Source organism: Acipenser ruthenus, chromosome 24 (genome assembly GCF_902713425.1).
Source record: "Acipenser ruthenus chromosome 24, fAciRut3.2 maternal haplotype, whole genome shotgun sequence".
Classification (NCBI taxonomy): domain Eukaryota; kingdom Metazoa; phylum Chordata; class Actinopteri; order Acipenseriformes; family Acipenseridae; genus Acipenser; species Acipenser ruthenus.
In genome coordinates, this window is record NC_081212.1 from 25650674 (window position 1) to 25667519 (window position 16846).

A 16846-nucleotide genomic window follows, 5' to 3' on the forward strand; every position below is an offset into this window, starting at 1 on the left:
ATATCTCTGGTTGTTTGTGAAGATCATGCTTCAGACATCAGCCCGGTAATTAGGCAGGTCTCCCTGATAGACACTCTCCTCGTGTCCGCCTCTGATCTTCATTAAAACCTGCAGCCCCTTGTGTGAGGCTTCAGCCAGCCTCTCTAATTGGGGTGAAGCATGCAGAGGCACTGCCCTGGCATCAGTGTGCTGGGCGCAGGGGATTTCTTTTTGTGATATCTCACACTTCATCTTATCAGCCTCCATCTCGGCACATCTCTGCTGGACCAGTGGCAGCAGGTCATGGCAATTTAATGAGAGTGTTCTCAATTTATATAGAAAAATGTAGACATCAGCGTGGTTTACAGTTACTCAATACAGGGAGTACACTAAATAATTCAATTTTCACAGTGCAGTCCATCATACAACATAATAAAAACTCATTACCTTCCACCCTACACTGAGCCACTCAAACCCATTCAATTCCACACTGCAGCCCAGCATTCTCATCACTGAGCCACTCAAACCCATTCAATTCCACACTGCAGCCCAGCATTCTCATCACTGAGCCACTCAAACCCATTCAATTCCACACTCCAGCCCAGCAACCTAACCACTGAGCCATTCAACCCCATTCAATTCCACACTGCAGCCCAGCATTCTCATCACTGAGCCACTCAAACCCATTCAATTCCACACTGCAGCCCAGCATTCTCATCACTGAGCCACTCAAACCCATTCAATTCCACACTGCAGCCCAGCATTCTCATCACTGAGCCACTCAAACCAATTCAATTCCACACTGCAGCCCAGCATTCTCATCTCTGAGCCACTCAAACCCATTCAATTCCACACTCCAGCCCAGCAACCTAACCACTGAGCCATTCAACCCCATTCAATTCCACACTGCAGCCCAGCATTCTCATCACTGAGCCACTCAAACCCATTCAATTCCACACTCCAGCCCAGCAACCTAACCACTGAGCCATTCAACCCCATTCAATTCCACACTGCAGCCCAGCATTCTCATCACTGAGCCACTCAAACCCATTCAATTCCACACTGCAGCCCAGCATTCTCATCACTGATCCACTCAAACCCATTCAATTCCACACTGCAGCCCAGCAACCTAACCACTGAGCCATTCAACCCCATTCAATTCCACACTGCAGCCCAGCATTCTCATCACTGAGCCACTCAAACCCATTCAATTCCACACTCCAGCCCAGCATTCTCATCACTGAGCCATTCAACCCCATTCAATTCCACACTGCAGCCCAGCATTCTCATCACTGAGCCACTCAAACCCATTCAATTCCACACTCCAGCCCAGCAACCTAACCACTGAGCCATTCAACCCCATTCAATTCCACACTGCAGCCCAGCATTCTCATCACTGAGCCACTCAAACCCATTCAATTCCACACTGCAGCCCAGCATTCTCATCACTGAGCCACTCAAACCAATTCAATTCCACACTGCAGCCCAGCATTCTCATCTCTGAGCCACTCAAACCCATTCAATTCCACACTCCAGCCCAGCAACCTAACCACTGAGCCATTCAACCCCATTCAATTCCACACTGCAGCCCAGCATTCTCATCACTGAGCCACTCAAACCCATTCAATTCCACACTCCAGCCCAGCAACCTAACCACTGAGCCATTCAACCCCATTCAATTCCACACTGCAGCCCAGCATTCTCATCACTGAGCCACTCAAACCCATTCAATTCCACACTGCAGCCCAGCATTCTCATCACTGATCCACTCAAACCCATTCAATTCCACACTGCAGCCCAGCAACCTAACCACTGAGCCATTCAACCCCATTCAATTCCACACTGCAGCCCAGCATTCTCATCACTGAGCCACTCAAACCCATTCAATTCCACACTCCAGCCCAGCATTCTCATCACTGAGCCACTCAAACCCATTCAATTCCACACAGCAGCCCAGCATTCTAACCATTGAGCCACTCAAACCCATTCAATTCCACCCTGCAGCCAGGCAAATCTAACCACTGAGCCACTCAAATTTACTGCCTTCCACCCTGCAGCACAGCACTCTAGCCACTGAGCTTCCTCCAGATTCTAAGCTCTCCAAAACTGGGAACCACAATAATTAGGACTAAAACATTTTTATTTGCAGTGATTCACTCGTCAGCGTTTTAAGTTATAAATAATAATATAAAGAGTGAATTAATGTGAAGTGAAATGAGCCAGTCTGAATTTCAGTTAATGACTCGGGGAGAGCAATCGCTCTTCTAGATAGCGCCAAGGAAACAAAAGAAAATCAATCAAGAGAAAATCAACAGAAACGGCTCAAACATCACAGACACCCAACCTGCTTCTTGGTACTGCGCTGGCCTCAATATGGCGCAGGACCACCACCATCATTATGTCACAATCTCATTATGACATCACATAAACGGTGATGACTTCAATGAAGGTGATGAATTAGCTTGGGCACTTGTTGAATTGTATTACATACCGTCCTGTGGTTATGAGTGAACCGAACTGGTGAAATAATAGAAAGGGTATACATTAGGACTGTGGTATACTATCTCTGATGTAAGGATGAAATGTTCCATCAGGAAACATACGTAGTGGAGTGATATCTGTCAAGCCCCCATATGAACCACACTGCATTTGCTCTTTAGATTTTACATGGAAAACAAAAAGAAAAACCCCATTCAGTACGGATGTTTGGTATTCTGGAGTCGTGCTGGCTGTGCTATTAATCCAGGAGCCAGCAGCGTGGGTGAGAATTACATCTCTGCACTATCTATCTCCATCTCTCTCGCTTTCTCCATCTCTCTCTCTCTCTCTCTCTCTCTCGCTTTCTCTCTCTCTCTCTCCCTCTCTCTCTAGCACACACTTCCACACACCCTGCCTCGTGCTTGGTGTATTAACCTCCCAGTCTTGGCAGGACCTGAGAGTATCCAGGACTATAGTGCAGGAAGGCTGCAGCAATGTGGCTGAACAAAGACAAGAGGGTGAGGTCCTTTAGAACAAAGAGAAACTGAACTTTTTTATTGCTCATATGACCCAAGGTGCCGATTCTACTCAGCTGGCCCTATTGCCAGGAACTTGGCATCGCTTCTCAGTTAATTATTTCTGACGGAGATTCAGCTGAAGTGGAGTCTCTTCAGAGTCCAAAGCCTTACAAAGATTGTGAAAGTCTATAAAAGGAGAAGTTAGGAAATCTCCACTTGAATGTTCTAATCTTTTTGTTTGGCATCATTTTTGGATGAAACCCTTTGATTAAGAGTTGATCCAAAATGATTCCCTCACCCTGATCGCTCCCGTTTTAAAACTCAATGTATCTTCAATCCCTTGCAATTGTGACACATGTGAATTTGGCACAGTTCCGGTAAAGGTTAGTCTGCTGTTCAGTGAGTGTGCAATGGTCATTATCTGCCCTACAGATCGTCACAGAATGAAATGCAAGTCTTCAGCATCAGGCAAGGCCAAAAAGCATTCTAGAGTGTGGCTGACAGAAGATCAGATTTCGGTGACACTGGTTACTCCAATGAATCTGCTGATATTCATCTTGTATACAGTTAAAGGCAAAGAATCAGTGCTTTTCAGCAATTTAATCCAATTTGTTGCAAACAGAACATTTACTGAATTCCAATCAATAAGGATGACCAGGACACAAAATCATTAAAAGTGACCAAATGGTGTTTTCGTGCATAGCTCAAAGACAGGTAGGTGTTTGCTATGGGGTTTTAGAAACTGCATGTATTGTGAGCAATTCATATCTGTGTAAGCTGATGCATAAAAACAAAGCTTACAGTTCTGAGTTAACCCACTAAGTAAATCGAAAGTGCAGTAAACAATGGACATAGACATTCACATTCCTACAAAAGATTAGTTTGCTGCTCTGATCTTGTAAATGGGCTTTCCTAGAGCCTGTAAACAGGTTTGCATTGCTGAAAGAGCTAAAGGAAGTCTCTATTTGTATGCAAGCAGATATTGTGTCACTCTTTTGGTGGATATTGACATAACCTTTCATTTAATTAGTGACACTGAGGTTCGGTCTGCTAACTTAGAGACTATTGCGTTGTCTCTCTTCACCCAATCCCTCTAAATCTATGGTAGCTAAATAAATATTATTTGTTTGAGATAAACAGCAAAGTGCATTGGAATTAAAATAGTAAGAACTATAAAGCAGAGGGGTGCCACAGAAACAGAAACACAGAGAGCTGAGAGAGCGATACTCCCTCAGGCTGGCAGACAGAATCGAGTTCTTTCTGCTGCAGAGCCAAGAGGAAAGAGAGAGGGAGCAGTAATAGCTGCAGTTTGTAGTGTCCTGCCACAAGGCCAGAGACACACAGTAGAGGAGACAAATATCCTTTTGTTTATTTCACGTCTGTCCTTTTGTCTTCTCTTATGCATTGCATCTTTGGTAATGCCGGTTCAGCTTGTCATGCCAATAAAGGGTTTGAACTTGTACTTGAACTTGAGCTTGTTTGGTCTCTTTGGAAGAATCTCGTTTTTCCACTTTGCTGCCAGACACCCTGGCCATGGATAGCAAAAGACCAAATAAAACCACAATAGAAGAAAATGCAAATGTACTGTAACTGGATCTATTTGAAGTTGACAGTCAATTACTAAAACAAGTGAAGACCAATTCAGCACTGTACCCTGTGTGTGATGCTAATTGGGCTTGGTTGTAGCACTTGCTTTGAGAGATCTACTGTTTTAATTGTTTGTTGCTGTCAACATAAGAGCTCATTTACTTGTGTGATTAAGATAACGAAAGCCCTGCAGCCCTTTAAAAAGATAAGTAAATATTTTAAGTGCCTTAGTCCCTAAACTGTGATTTTCCTTACTCGAGCTTGCTGTGCAAGCTGTAAGAACTCCCAGAGGCAAGAATGCGGTAAGCTTTCAAGCTGGTTTGTGTTTAATATTACACCAGGACCATCATATAAATTCAATGGAAAGAATAAGACTTTGGAGAGTTAAGGTGCGACAGTAGTCATAAAGGGTCGGTTCTAAATGGCTGCATCGCCACTGCGCAAAATTAGGACCAAGCTACAGGCTTAAACATACAACAAAAACCAACAGTTGCGCATAGAGTGAGGACTCACTTAAGCCATTGTAGACTGTGTATTTTACACACGGATGTTTAAAAAAGCCTTCTTATTTTGGGTATGTGGTTAAAGTTCAAATCCCATTGACACACACATAGACGCAAGCACGCACTGTGAATTGTATACGATACCCGATGGAAGAGAAAAAAGTATATAGAAATATAAAAAAGTATATACTGTATATATATATATATATATATATATATATATATATATATATATATATATATATATATATATATATATATAAATCTAACAGCCTTGGTATCTTACATCTAGCAGGACAGAGATGTATTGTACAGTATAATCTAGTGAAGCGATATGTCACAACGTTAGTATTGCCAATTGTATTAAACTGTATACAGCAATAAACTGCGTAGAGAATAAAAGAACCCTCTGCATTGATCAGTCTTAGACACAGGGGCTAGGGCTACATATAAGCAATACTTATAACCTGAGATGTCAATCATTTGGACACCGAGCACAAAGTGAAGTGTTGAAGGGATTCTCCCAGATCTATTACGTAGTAGAAAAAACTATTGGCTTTTTGTGCCATAGTTTATTATTATTATTATTATTATTATTATTATTATTATTATTATTATTATTATTATTATTATTATTATTATTATTAGTAGTAGTAGTAGTAGTAGTAGTAGTAATAGTAGTCGCAGTAGTAGTTGATATACGTCCCCGTCCCCGCCCCCCCCCCGTATTTAGTTTTGACAATATTCGCGCAAAAACAATTATAAGTAATTAAGTATATTACACCCGGAGAGGTTGTACAGATGAAATGATGTAATTAATCAAAGCGTATGTCTGGAGTGTGCAATCAGTCAAAAAGTGCGACGGTAACTTTGATCAATTTCTTCTATTCCCTCTTCTCCAGGCATCTGAGCTGACCGCGCTGTAGGCGTGGTTAATCTCTTATAAAAGGGTAGTCTGTGCTACACAGACACACAGAAAGAAAAGTTTGGTGCTACAGTGCTGTGGATACAGAGCATTCTCAATCCAGGTCCACGAGTTCTAAACTGCTGCTCGAACTGTTAGTCTGCTCAGACCTGCTGCAACGCAACCCACCACAGCGTCGGGCAACACCACCGCCAGTTTCCAGCAACACTCGGGTCACTTCCAGAACCATGGAGAGCTCCGGAATGCTGCTCGCTGTGCTGTGTGCCAGCCTCGCCCTCGCCCTGTGCCAGGGGCAGTCATCCCGGGAGGTGTCTGACGAGGAGTACACTGTAAAGAAATCACCCTCGTCCTCTGAGAAAGAACTGGTAAGTGCATGGCGGGTGTCTCCTAAAAGTTAAAAAAAATACTAGTTAATATGATCGGGATCTTAAAGATATAAAGTATCAATTTGCATAGTTTGTTAGTGGAGTTACAGATGGTAGTTGGTTTTATATGCAGTTGAATATGATAGCCTCAATCTGAAGGGCTTGGATTTTTTGTAAGTAGTTTGAACAGATATACAGAAGTTCCACATGTTTTATTTTGAAGTGTTGAAAATGTTTAATGTCGGTGCGAACACAGTGCAAATATAATTAAACAGACATAATTATGTCCATAAAAAGTTCTGTAGTGATTTTGCTATGTGTTACTTCACAGGTAGAAGCAATGGAAGAACTTCTAGGAAAATTCCAGAGCAGATTCCCATCCTATGAGAAGAAAGCTGGAACCATCCCACTGGTAAGTTCCTTAAAAACGGTGACCTCTGTATTCTGTAGCAGTTTTGTACGAGAGACGTTACTCGTTTAGACCTGTTGCAAGTTCTCTGTAATTCCAGAATTTCGTGCCTCGTTACGTACATAGCCATCTGGTCGGGGTTCTAGAAGTGCGCGCGAGAGTTATAGATTATGCAAATTATAAATGTGTTTTTACTTTATCTGATATTGCAACGGTCCCAGGTTATCCTATTGAAAATAGGTTGCCAGTCTCAGCACTTGGTTTTCCCCGATAAATAAATACACACGAGCATTTCAGTTCGAAAACAAAACAAACAAACATAAAACTGATATGAAAATGTATCAAAATTAAGAGAAGAATCCTAACACCTGCTGTCGCAGCTTCCCGTTTAGCAGCAGGCACTTACATAAAGCGAGCTAACACAGACAGACAGCCAGTGTACTCGATCACACACATCTTTAGTAAATGAACATGCCCTTTTCTATCATTCTTGATGGACTTGATTAGGCATTGAGGGCAACTCAGAGGTGCTCTTCCCATGACTCTATGGGATCGATTTATTTGGCTGAACACCAGTTTAAAACACACGTCTTACATCGATTGCCATGAACTTAACCACTGCCCTCTTGGTTACATTTTGTAATACCATTTCTTAACAAAAACTAAACAAAGAATTACTACTGTTATCTCCATAAAGAACCAATATGATCATTATTAACATAATAATAATAATAATAATAATAATAATAATAATAATAATAATAATAATAATAATAATAATAATAATAATAATAATAAATGCCAGGCTGAAATGTGAAAGAAAAGTGATCCATAGTAATCAGTTAAAAGGTGATAACGTGGTAAACCCTTCCTCTATTTAAATGATTAGCAAATGTCTATTACACTGTACTCTCTAAATTACAGCATTAGCACACTTTACAACATTACATTGCATCAGTTAATTTGAAAAAGGCATAAGCGACAAGCAATTATGAAAGTAAACTTCTTCAATAAACAGGGGAGTTCACGACACAGCGCCTGCAGGCTGGTGATTCCAATTAATGGCGCTCGTTAAAGTCTACAGGTCAGGAGGGAGCAGCCCTGTGTCAAGCCAGCAACAGCACCGATGTAATGGATAATATCATTAATTAGATGGCACGGTCTCCTCAATATAGCATGACTGCATGGTCTCCCCATGCACCATCTTAATTAGGCGATCTTCAGAGACAGCCAGAGGCTGACATCATGGTAATTACATGTGTCAGCTGTTTCTCCTCCCCAGAAGCACTCTTGTTAATTTGTTTAAACTGTAGGGGTGAAGTTATTTTCAAATGCATCTTCCACTCTTCCAGAGTTACAGAGGTTGGGATCTTCTATCTTCTATGTGCACTGGAAAGCAATACCAACTGTAAATTAAAGACAGCAATTAAACATATCTGTTCAAAAAGGGAAGTGGCACCTTTCTGATACCAAACATCTGCACATTTCCTTTCCTTCCTTTACCTTCCTTGGTTGATGTATGGGGGGGACCTACACACTGTATTGTAACTTGTAATGACTTTGGCCAGCTAAAAGCGATTCCCCTGTTTTCTAATGAAGCCTGATATACACCTGTTTCATTACCTGCCCTGGAAGTTACCTGACCAGTGCTCTTCTTCTTCCTCTGCTCCCTGCAGTGCGATGTGGGAGACCGATGTGCCGTGAAGCAGGGTCCCAGGATTGGAAAGCTGTGTGACTGTGCCAGAGGGAGCACCTGCAACTCCTTCCTCCTCAAATGCATCTAAAGACCCCCCTTCACCCCGGCAGCTGTCATCAGCCACCAGAGCTGAGGGGCAGAACTGCAGCCGAAGGGCGTCCCCTCACACTGCCGGACAGCACCAGTCACCGCCCCGTCCCAGATAAAACACCTAGACACTGGAATTCTGATAAATATGATATGCATTAATGATTGCACCCCTTTTACATTCCATAAGTATTTGATGCTTTATCTTTTTTTTAAATCATTTACCATTTGACAAATAAATGTGTTGTTGAGCTCACATCTTGATGTCAGTATGTATTTATTATTTAAGATTGTGATTGATTGGGGGGGGCTTTTACATAAATATCATACCTTATGCAAGTGAAAAACAAAACTGACTTTACAGTCATGCAGTAATGAAAAGGAAATCTTGCACATTTAAAAAGCAGCATAACAGAAAACAAGTCCCTAATCTATGTAACACAATGCTAATTAATGCCTAAATGTAATTTAATCAAAACCTGTCAAGTTGTTTCCAATGGATATTCTTCAAAAGTTAGTTCAGTGTCAATCCTGTATAGATGACTATACACATACAAATGCCCACTGAACTGTCAATACTAGTATATAAAAGGGTTGTTAAACCTGATTGTAGAGTTTTAGTGACACATCCCTAGCACTCTAATAGGGAAGGGCATTTCACTGTGGTATCTGGAGTCAATGAATTCCAGGGATGGATCATAAGGTTTTTAAGGTTGGGATATTTAGATCTGTCTTGCAGAATTAGTATAGATGAGCAACGTTGATCGTTTACCAACATATACTGTACATTCTTTAACAGTTCTCAAATTGAAATTATTCAGTGGCAACTTTTCTATTTTGACATCCCAATGGAATCTCAATGGCATAACCCTAACCCTAATCCAGTGCTGCAGTGTCAGGGTCACTGCGCAATGCTGGTTTCAAATCCACTGCACTGCCATGGCTGGTAATGCTGAGGTCCCATAATCGTTATGCTTCTTTTGGGAGACAGAGGCACAAGAACAACTGTGCTGCAAATGAGGAAGTGCTCGAGAAGGACATACATCTCGTGTAAATGTGCCTGGCTGTTTTGTACAGATCTGCGTTAACGATACACAGGGTGCCAGGTTCATGTCCTGGCGATCCTCATGCTATACACAGGGTGCCAGGTTCATGTCTTGTCGATCCTCATGCTATACACAGGGTGCCAGGTTCATGTCCTGTTGATCCTCATGCTATACACAGGGTGCCAGGTTCATGTCCTGGCGATCCTCACGCCTGCTTTAGGAACACCTGTGCCCACTGGAATGCTTCAGTATGTTTCTAACCTTTCTATAAGGGCAGCAGTGTGGAGTAGTGGTTAGGGCTCTGGACTCTTGACCGGAGGGTTGTGGGTTCAATCCCAGCTGGGGGACACTGCTGCTGTACCCTTGAGCAAGGTACTTTAACTAGATTGCTCCAGTAAAAACCCAGCTGTATAAATGGGTAGTTGTATGTAAAAATAATGTGTAAAAAAATAATGTAATTGTATGTAAAAATAATGTGATATCTTGTAACAATTGTAAGTTACCCTGGATGAGGGTGTATGCTAAGAAATAAATAATATAAAGGTAAGCATTTCCTGCAATATGCGTTCCGTTATAATGAATGGGAGATTTTGATTCCACAGAAACTGATTGAGGGCAGCATGTTCTGACATTGATTGATAGTGCTGCTTTATTTTCTCTAACTGAGCTAACTGAAGACCATGCGGATGCACTGAGCTGGCCTGACTCCAACCCCGACAATAACTAGAATGTGCAGAAAGCTGGATTCTGAAAGATCACACTTATTATGTTCCACGTCGTGGCTCAGCTCCCGGTTACAGCTTCCTGTGGAGAATTCTTTTGAGTGCTCTGCTTCATAAACAGTATGCTTTAGTTCTGATGAAAAGAGCTTGCTCTGGGCTTACAATATATTACAGATTACAAAAACAGCATACTGTACCTCGAGGTTGTAGAATTCCTATTAAACTTAAAGGTATGTAAGTATTGATCAGGAACATGTGGACTTTTCCTTAGAGGCTACAGTGCTAAAACTGTACAAATTATTAAAGCAACTGTACTCACTTCACATCTTTCCAGCACTGAGTTTTGCACGTTCCCTGTTATTTACAATCATTTCCACCTAGAATATTTATTTTATAACATGCACTTAGCACACAATTGTGTGATTATGAGGATGGAAAGCCATATAATAACGTTAGTCCAATAATAAATATTTAATTGCATGTAACACACGATTTACTAATGGATTCCTTAATTAATATTACATTAAAATGAAGTAAACATTGAATAATGATGCATTTAAAATCTTTTCATTTTCAACACCCGAATGTTGTGCTGAAAACATTACCACATGTGTGTCTATGAGAATGCTTTTCGTATGCTTGATGAATTCATAACTGGATCATGGTTTAAAAGTGTGAAATATGCATTTTATTAATTAATTCAATTGTAATTTGCTATGCAGGTACATTGTTACTCATATTAGTCATAAATACACATTAGACCCAAGATTCCTCATGAATGTATTCAACAGTAAGTAATACATACTGGCTTTTTAAGTTCAGATGATCAAAGAGCAAAGTCGTTTTTAATGAAGAAGCCAATCTAAGAGATTGGAGGGGAGTGGGAATAAGACTATGTACATCATTTAAAGGCTTTTTGCCAATGATGTTTTCATCACTGGAGATAATTTGGTGCTGCTTTGTTAGATCTCATGATCAGACCGATTCAGTCTCTGGAGAGGAGCTTGATTGCGTTAGATTACCTTTAATAAAATGTGCATGGAAGATTAAATGAGATCAGAGTGATGGGTTTTACAAGGACCATCGAGAATGACTGAATATCAGGGAAGCAGCAAAATGAATGTCTATAAATAAACCACCAAAGATTACTAATCAGTTTACACTAGAGTCAAACCATTGCCTCTTCTGGGACTTCACTGTCATCATTAAAAAACATTACAAAATAAACAAGTCTACATATAGATGAAGGAAACCAGACTCAGAAAGTGTTTATTAACTGTGCTACTGTACTAGGAAATATAAACCCCAAGAGCATTAGTCATCCAATCACAATGCTCCCAGCCTGTGCTTTCTTCCTAAGCTGCGAGAGCTCTGATTGGATGCTGGACCTCTTGCTTTCAAACTGAACACTGACCTCATTAGGGGTGGAGGGGGTGGGGAGCTGGTCGCTGGTAGGTGAGAACTATCAGTCCTCTGGAGGCTGGTATCCTGTCACTTGTTTAATCACCTGCCAGTGAGTGTCAGCACTCCTTTCAACCTACACAGGGTACAGTTACCAGACTAGCTGATCAACAACAATGCAGTTCTCATGGGTGTCTGGGAAATGAAGCGTATGGAAACTGGGGGAGACTGACAGGCGGCCCTGAACTCCACACATCTCTCTTTCAGCTTCATTGTTTTAATCAATATGTTTTATTATATTGCCCCCGCAAGTGGCAGTTTGAAATCCAGTGCACGCCTAGACAATCTTGTAATAATCGTACAGTACTTGAGAGGTTAAAATATTTGTCATAAAATGAAGGGTTTATTGGATCACAGCTAAATGCAATCCGAAACGTCTATAGGGGGTCTAGGAGTGTCTGATGAAGCTTTGGTAAGACTGGTATAAAATCAAGGCAGATATCGTGACAGACAAACAGACAGTCAGACAGGTGGATGGGTGGACACTGACACATCAGAGCTATTCTTTGAATGAGGTTCCTAAAAATGTATGGAAAACAGCCTGGGGGACTAAAGGGAAGGGAAGCCACTTTATTGAAGGGTTCTAGAATGTACAGTATACCACTCACCTTAAGCACATCTGCCTGTGTAAAACCTTTTTCAAAACAGTGACATTTATACTGTATAAAGATGCAGATCTTGTTGCTGTGTTAATATAAAAACATAAGACAGGTTTGGGAATGAGAAAAGGTCATTTTCCCATCAAGGTTTGTCCCTTATTACCTCACCATTCTCCCCTACTGGGGGGATCTCATTTTAAAGCACAGAATCTGGTCTTTTTTAATGGTCCCAGTGTTTTAGATCCTACTACGTCACTTGGTAGGCTATTCCATTTGAAAGGAAATTATTCAAGCAAGGTCTTTAATGGTTTTGAACCTGTGTGGTTGTGCTTTTGTTGTAACCATTGTCTGCTGCAGCTGTCAGATAATAATAGCATTTAAAATAATTACACATAATAGTATGTTTACAAAAAAAAAAAAAAAAAAGCACATTCATTAAGAGAACAAGAACAAATCTGATTGACGGGTCATTCACATTCAAAAGGTGGTCAGTGAGTTATGGTTATAGACAATACATTGTCTAAAACTGCACAAGAAGCCTGAACAGTAAAAGCACGATGGAGCTGATTTCTTTCTCTGATCTCAATCAAGGCCTGAATGATGCCAACATGTTTCTCAGAGAGTGAACAAAAACAAAACAAAATTGGAGCAGCTGTGCAGGCTCGTCACGCTCAAAGACTGAGTCACTCTGAGTCTGCGGATCTCAGCTTCTGTGATCTCACTTTACATTTCAGTAGTTTTGGAATGTGAAGAACTTTATCTGCCCAAGTAGAGGCTGGAGCTGTCACTATGTGTTCACGTGATGTTTAATGTTCTTAGTAAAGACAACCTTGGTTCAATACAGAGCATGACAACAACCCCCAGTGTGACACCAAAGCCATCCCCCGAATCACCAATATTTGGGCATACAGAACCCCCCATTGCCCATTGCAGGGACATTCTGACAGAAATATTCCGTGAGAGCTGGACACACGACCCCCACCCTCGTGAGAACACTGTCCTTGAGACAGCAGGAACTGCGCCTGCAATAACAATGGACAGATGTGAACTAATGAAATGTAGTTGATAGCTGTGTCACTGTGTACCCTACCAGAGAGAAACAAAAAGGGAGGTTTCCATTGAGGACAGAGGATACAGTCTATTATTACTGTATTAAATAAGAATCTTTGAGTGAGTTGTGTTTGTAACAGCAGCTTTGTAATACAGACTTCACTGCACAATATAAAAATTGATTCTAATATCTGAATTGACCTTGTTTTTAATTTGATGATTTTCAGATCCCCAGCTCTATACAGAATTGATTTTGCTGTCTCTCAGATTCCCGGCAATGAGTAAGTGCCTCACATGGTGTATTTCTATGGCACTATATAATAAACTAAACATCAATAGCAATATGTGTTTATCGTCTAATTTCACGGTGCTTACCTTTTCATTGGCCCAGGGTTATAAAGTCAAGGAACACTTGTGTTAACAAGCAGTCATACATCAGTGAGGTAGATAGCCCTGGGGGAATCAGCAGCCTTGCTCTTTTATTTATTAGAGTAGCATTGTTTTCATTTGCTAGCTTTTAAAATCCCAGTTCTGTGCCACAAAGGCGGAAGATAAAAGGGATAAACTAGTGCTGAACAGAGAGAGCTGTTGCTGTGCATAGCAGACCAATGTGCTGCATAATGGAAATGGAAAATAACTGCAGCAAAAATGCTTGTGATTTTGCCCCTATAGCACTGATATGGTTACAGAGCTTCTATGATTTTAATTCAAAGCTTTATGAATATTGTGGCCGTACAGTAGCAGCTCGTTTAGTGTTATTCAGTAAGGGAAATGTTGGGTATGTTACAGTTCATTCAGACCACAGTGCTTTGTTTGATTTTATAGTATCTTTTGCTGCATTTACTACATAAGTTTCAAACTCTTACACGAAACAAATAATTAGTGTGCTGAATTACAGAGATATTTAAACCTGTATAATATATAATATTATCATATAATATATAATATTATCAGATTGTTTTTGTCAGCAAATCCAAATGAAGAAATGCATTTATGTGGCATTATTGAGATACAAAACAAAATCTCATTGGGGACAGTAACATTTGTTATTTTCAAAACATGAGTTATATATATTTTTTAATTAATGGCTTATGCTGTAATAATGTCATAACTCTGCTGAGCTTTATGGTTCCTTCTTGCCCCAAGGGCTCATGAGATGAAAGTCTTATTTCATGAGAGACACAGGTCAAGTGTTGATATTAATTTAACAGTATTTGTACAGGTTTATGCAGACTGCTGTGCTTGGAACACCATAATATATAGTGTCAGTGTTAACTGGATTATTTGCAACATTATCAATAATATACAGCACCCAAGGGAGTGAGGCAGACTCAATCTGGACTCCTCATTAACTCACATAGTTACTCCCCTATTTTATTTTTTTTAATTAGGTCTCAATCCTAAAATTCTAGGTGATGCTAAACGTTTGGCCATAGCTGTACATACATAGTATGGGCAAGCTGGTAAACTGAAAAATGACTGGTTTGCTGTTGTATGCTGTTATACTGGGCAGTACAGACTGTTGTCTGAACGTACCAATTTACCAAACCCCACACACTGCATGTAATCCCCATGCCCCACGTCTCTCTCTCTCTGTCTAAGTGTTTATTGCTCTCAGCTTCTCTCCCCGGGACTCTCTCTCTAGAATGCAATCACACAGTTCTGGGAAGCGGAGCCGATGTAAAGGGGAGCAGAGAGGGTGGTTGGGGGTGTTCTGTAATAAAAACGATGGATGGAGCTCTGTTCTGTCCCACCGGCAACACTACAGGCTCCCATCATCTCAATGAAACAGATCAATCTGGGGCTGCTGCAGGACCCGGACAGTTATAGTTTAGTTAAAAACAAGTAAACAGACTTTCAAAGCTTTTTCGCTATAGTGTATAAAGTGTTTCTCCAGGGACAAATGCTGTTAATCTCTGATTACTGAGATTGCCATAGCAGCAATGATAATATAGTTCAGCTGCACCTACAGCTCAGGTCAAACGTTTGTTATCACCCTATAGAATGAACTAATTGTGCTTCATAAAGTCCAATGAAACCTGCTGAATAATGTTACCTTAACACATGGAATTACATACCGCTTTGTAGTTTTTCATTACTGAAAAACTGTCAAAAATTGAAAAATGTGACATTTCAAAATCTAACATGAAATACTGTACTACTATTATGGCTTCTGGTAGACTTATGCAATATAATTTTGTAGTTTCTTTGATTACATGATGTTAAATAAAAGATCTGAATTATTTTCATATATTTTTGTTTTTTTTGTTTAATGATCTCTCAATCCTAAAATTCTACATGATGCAAAACTTCTGGCCAGAGCTGTACACTGCAGTTAAACAGTAGTAACTGTACCTGTACTGCTTTTTGTTGTGTGTGTTCTCATTTACAAGTTGCATTTCATCCAGGTGTTATTGACTGTCTGCACCAAAGAGACTGATTACTTTTCACTTCTCCTGAGTCTTTCAATTATTAATGAATTCAATATCCGCCTCCAGCCTCTTGGATGGGGTTTTGGAGTCCATTATAGATCTCACCGACAAATCTACTTCCACGACCTGCGACAATCTTATTTGCTGAAACCTCCATTAAACCCTGTGTCTTTGTTCTCTCCATAGAGCTCAGTGAGTGTGCCTCATGTAGAGGCTGTACACTGGGTACAGTATAAAGGCATGCTTGCATCATCTTCTGTTGTATCTTTATCATGTTATGTTATGTGCTCTTATCATAATATATGCTCTTATGGATATTTGACATGTTGAATAAAGTCACAAGAATGTTTTACTTAATGTTTTTAGAATTCCTCTAATAGCTATAAATATTACTGCTAGGGGTGTGCACCTGTAATTACTTCCCCCCTGAGAGTTTATTAGATATTTGCCAATTCCAGTCTTTCACAAACTCTCAGATTTCTCAGACGCTGACCCCAAAAGTAAATTAAATTAATAATAGAATTTGTTCAGCAATTTGTTCTGTTTTATTTGAAATTGGAACATTTATTGGAGGAAAGAGATTATTTTTTTTCTTCTTGTTTATTAAATTAGACCCACGATTGCTTACGACTCAGAACGCCGCTATTGCCTCCACCCCAGCTGGATTTAACAAGTGTCAGCAGAATCCTTTCCCGATAGAGATTGCTAGTGTAGGAGACAAAGGAAAGGAATCCAGTTCTTTGGCTCACAGGACTTGTTTTATTGTCCCTCTGTAGATACTCCATTCCACTGCTCCCCTGCTGACAGGGTAGAGATATTGATTCAGTTCTTCAGTTTCTCCTCGAGCTTTGGCCTGACACTAAACACTCCCAATAGACAATGCTGGCACAGCCGCAGTCTTCATTTTATTAAGAGGAACATCCACTCTGTGTTTGTAAGCCATGATAAGCTTAGAGTTTTTGTATCAGGCTTCCCTCGCTACTGACATG

At 40.5% G+C, this 16846-nt stretch overlaps 1 protein-coding gene across 1 annotated transcript; it reads left to right on the forward strand.

Annotated features, from left to right (window-relative positions):
* The first annotated feature begins 6030 nt into the window (after positions 1–6030).
* Positions 6031–8805, forward strand: LOC117427612 (cocaine- and amphetamine-regulated transcript protein-like). The gene is made up of 3 exons (XM_034045768.3): positions 6031–6355; positions 6687–6767; positions 8441–8805. The coding sequence occupies exons 1-3, from the start codon at positions 6218–6220 to the stop codon at positions 8546–8548; spliced, it is 327 nt and encodes a 108-aa protein (XP_033901659.1). The 5' UTR covers positions 6031–6217; the 3' UTR covers positions 8549–8805.
* The last annotated feature ends 8041 nt before the right edge of the window (positions 8806–16846 follow it).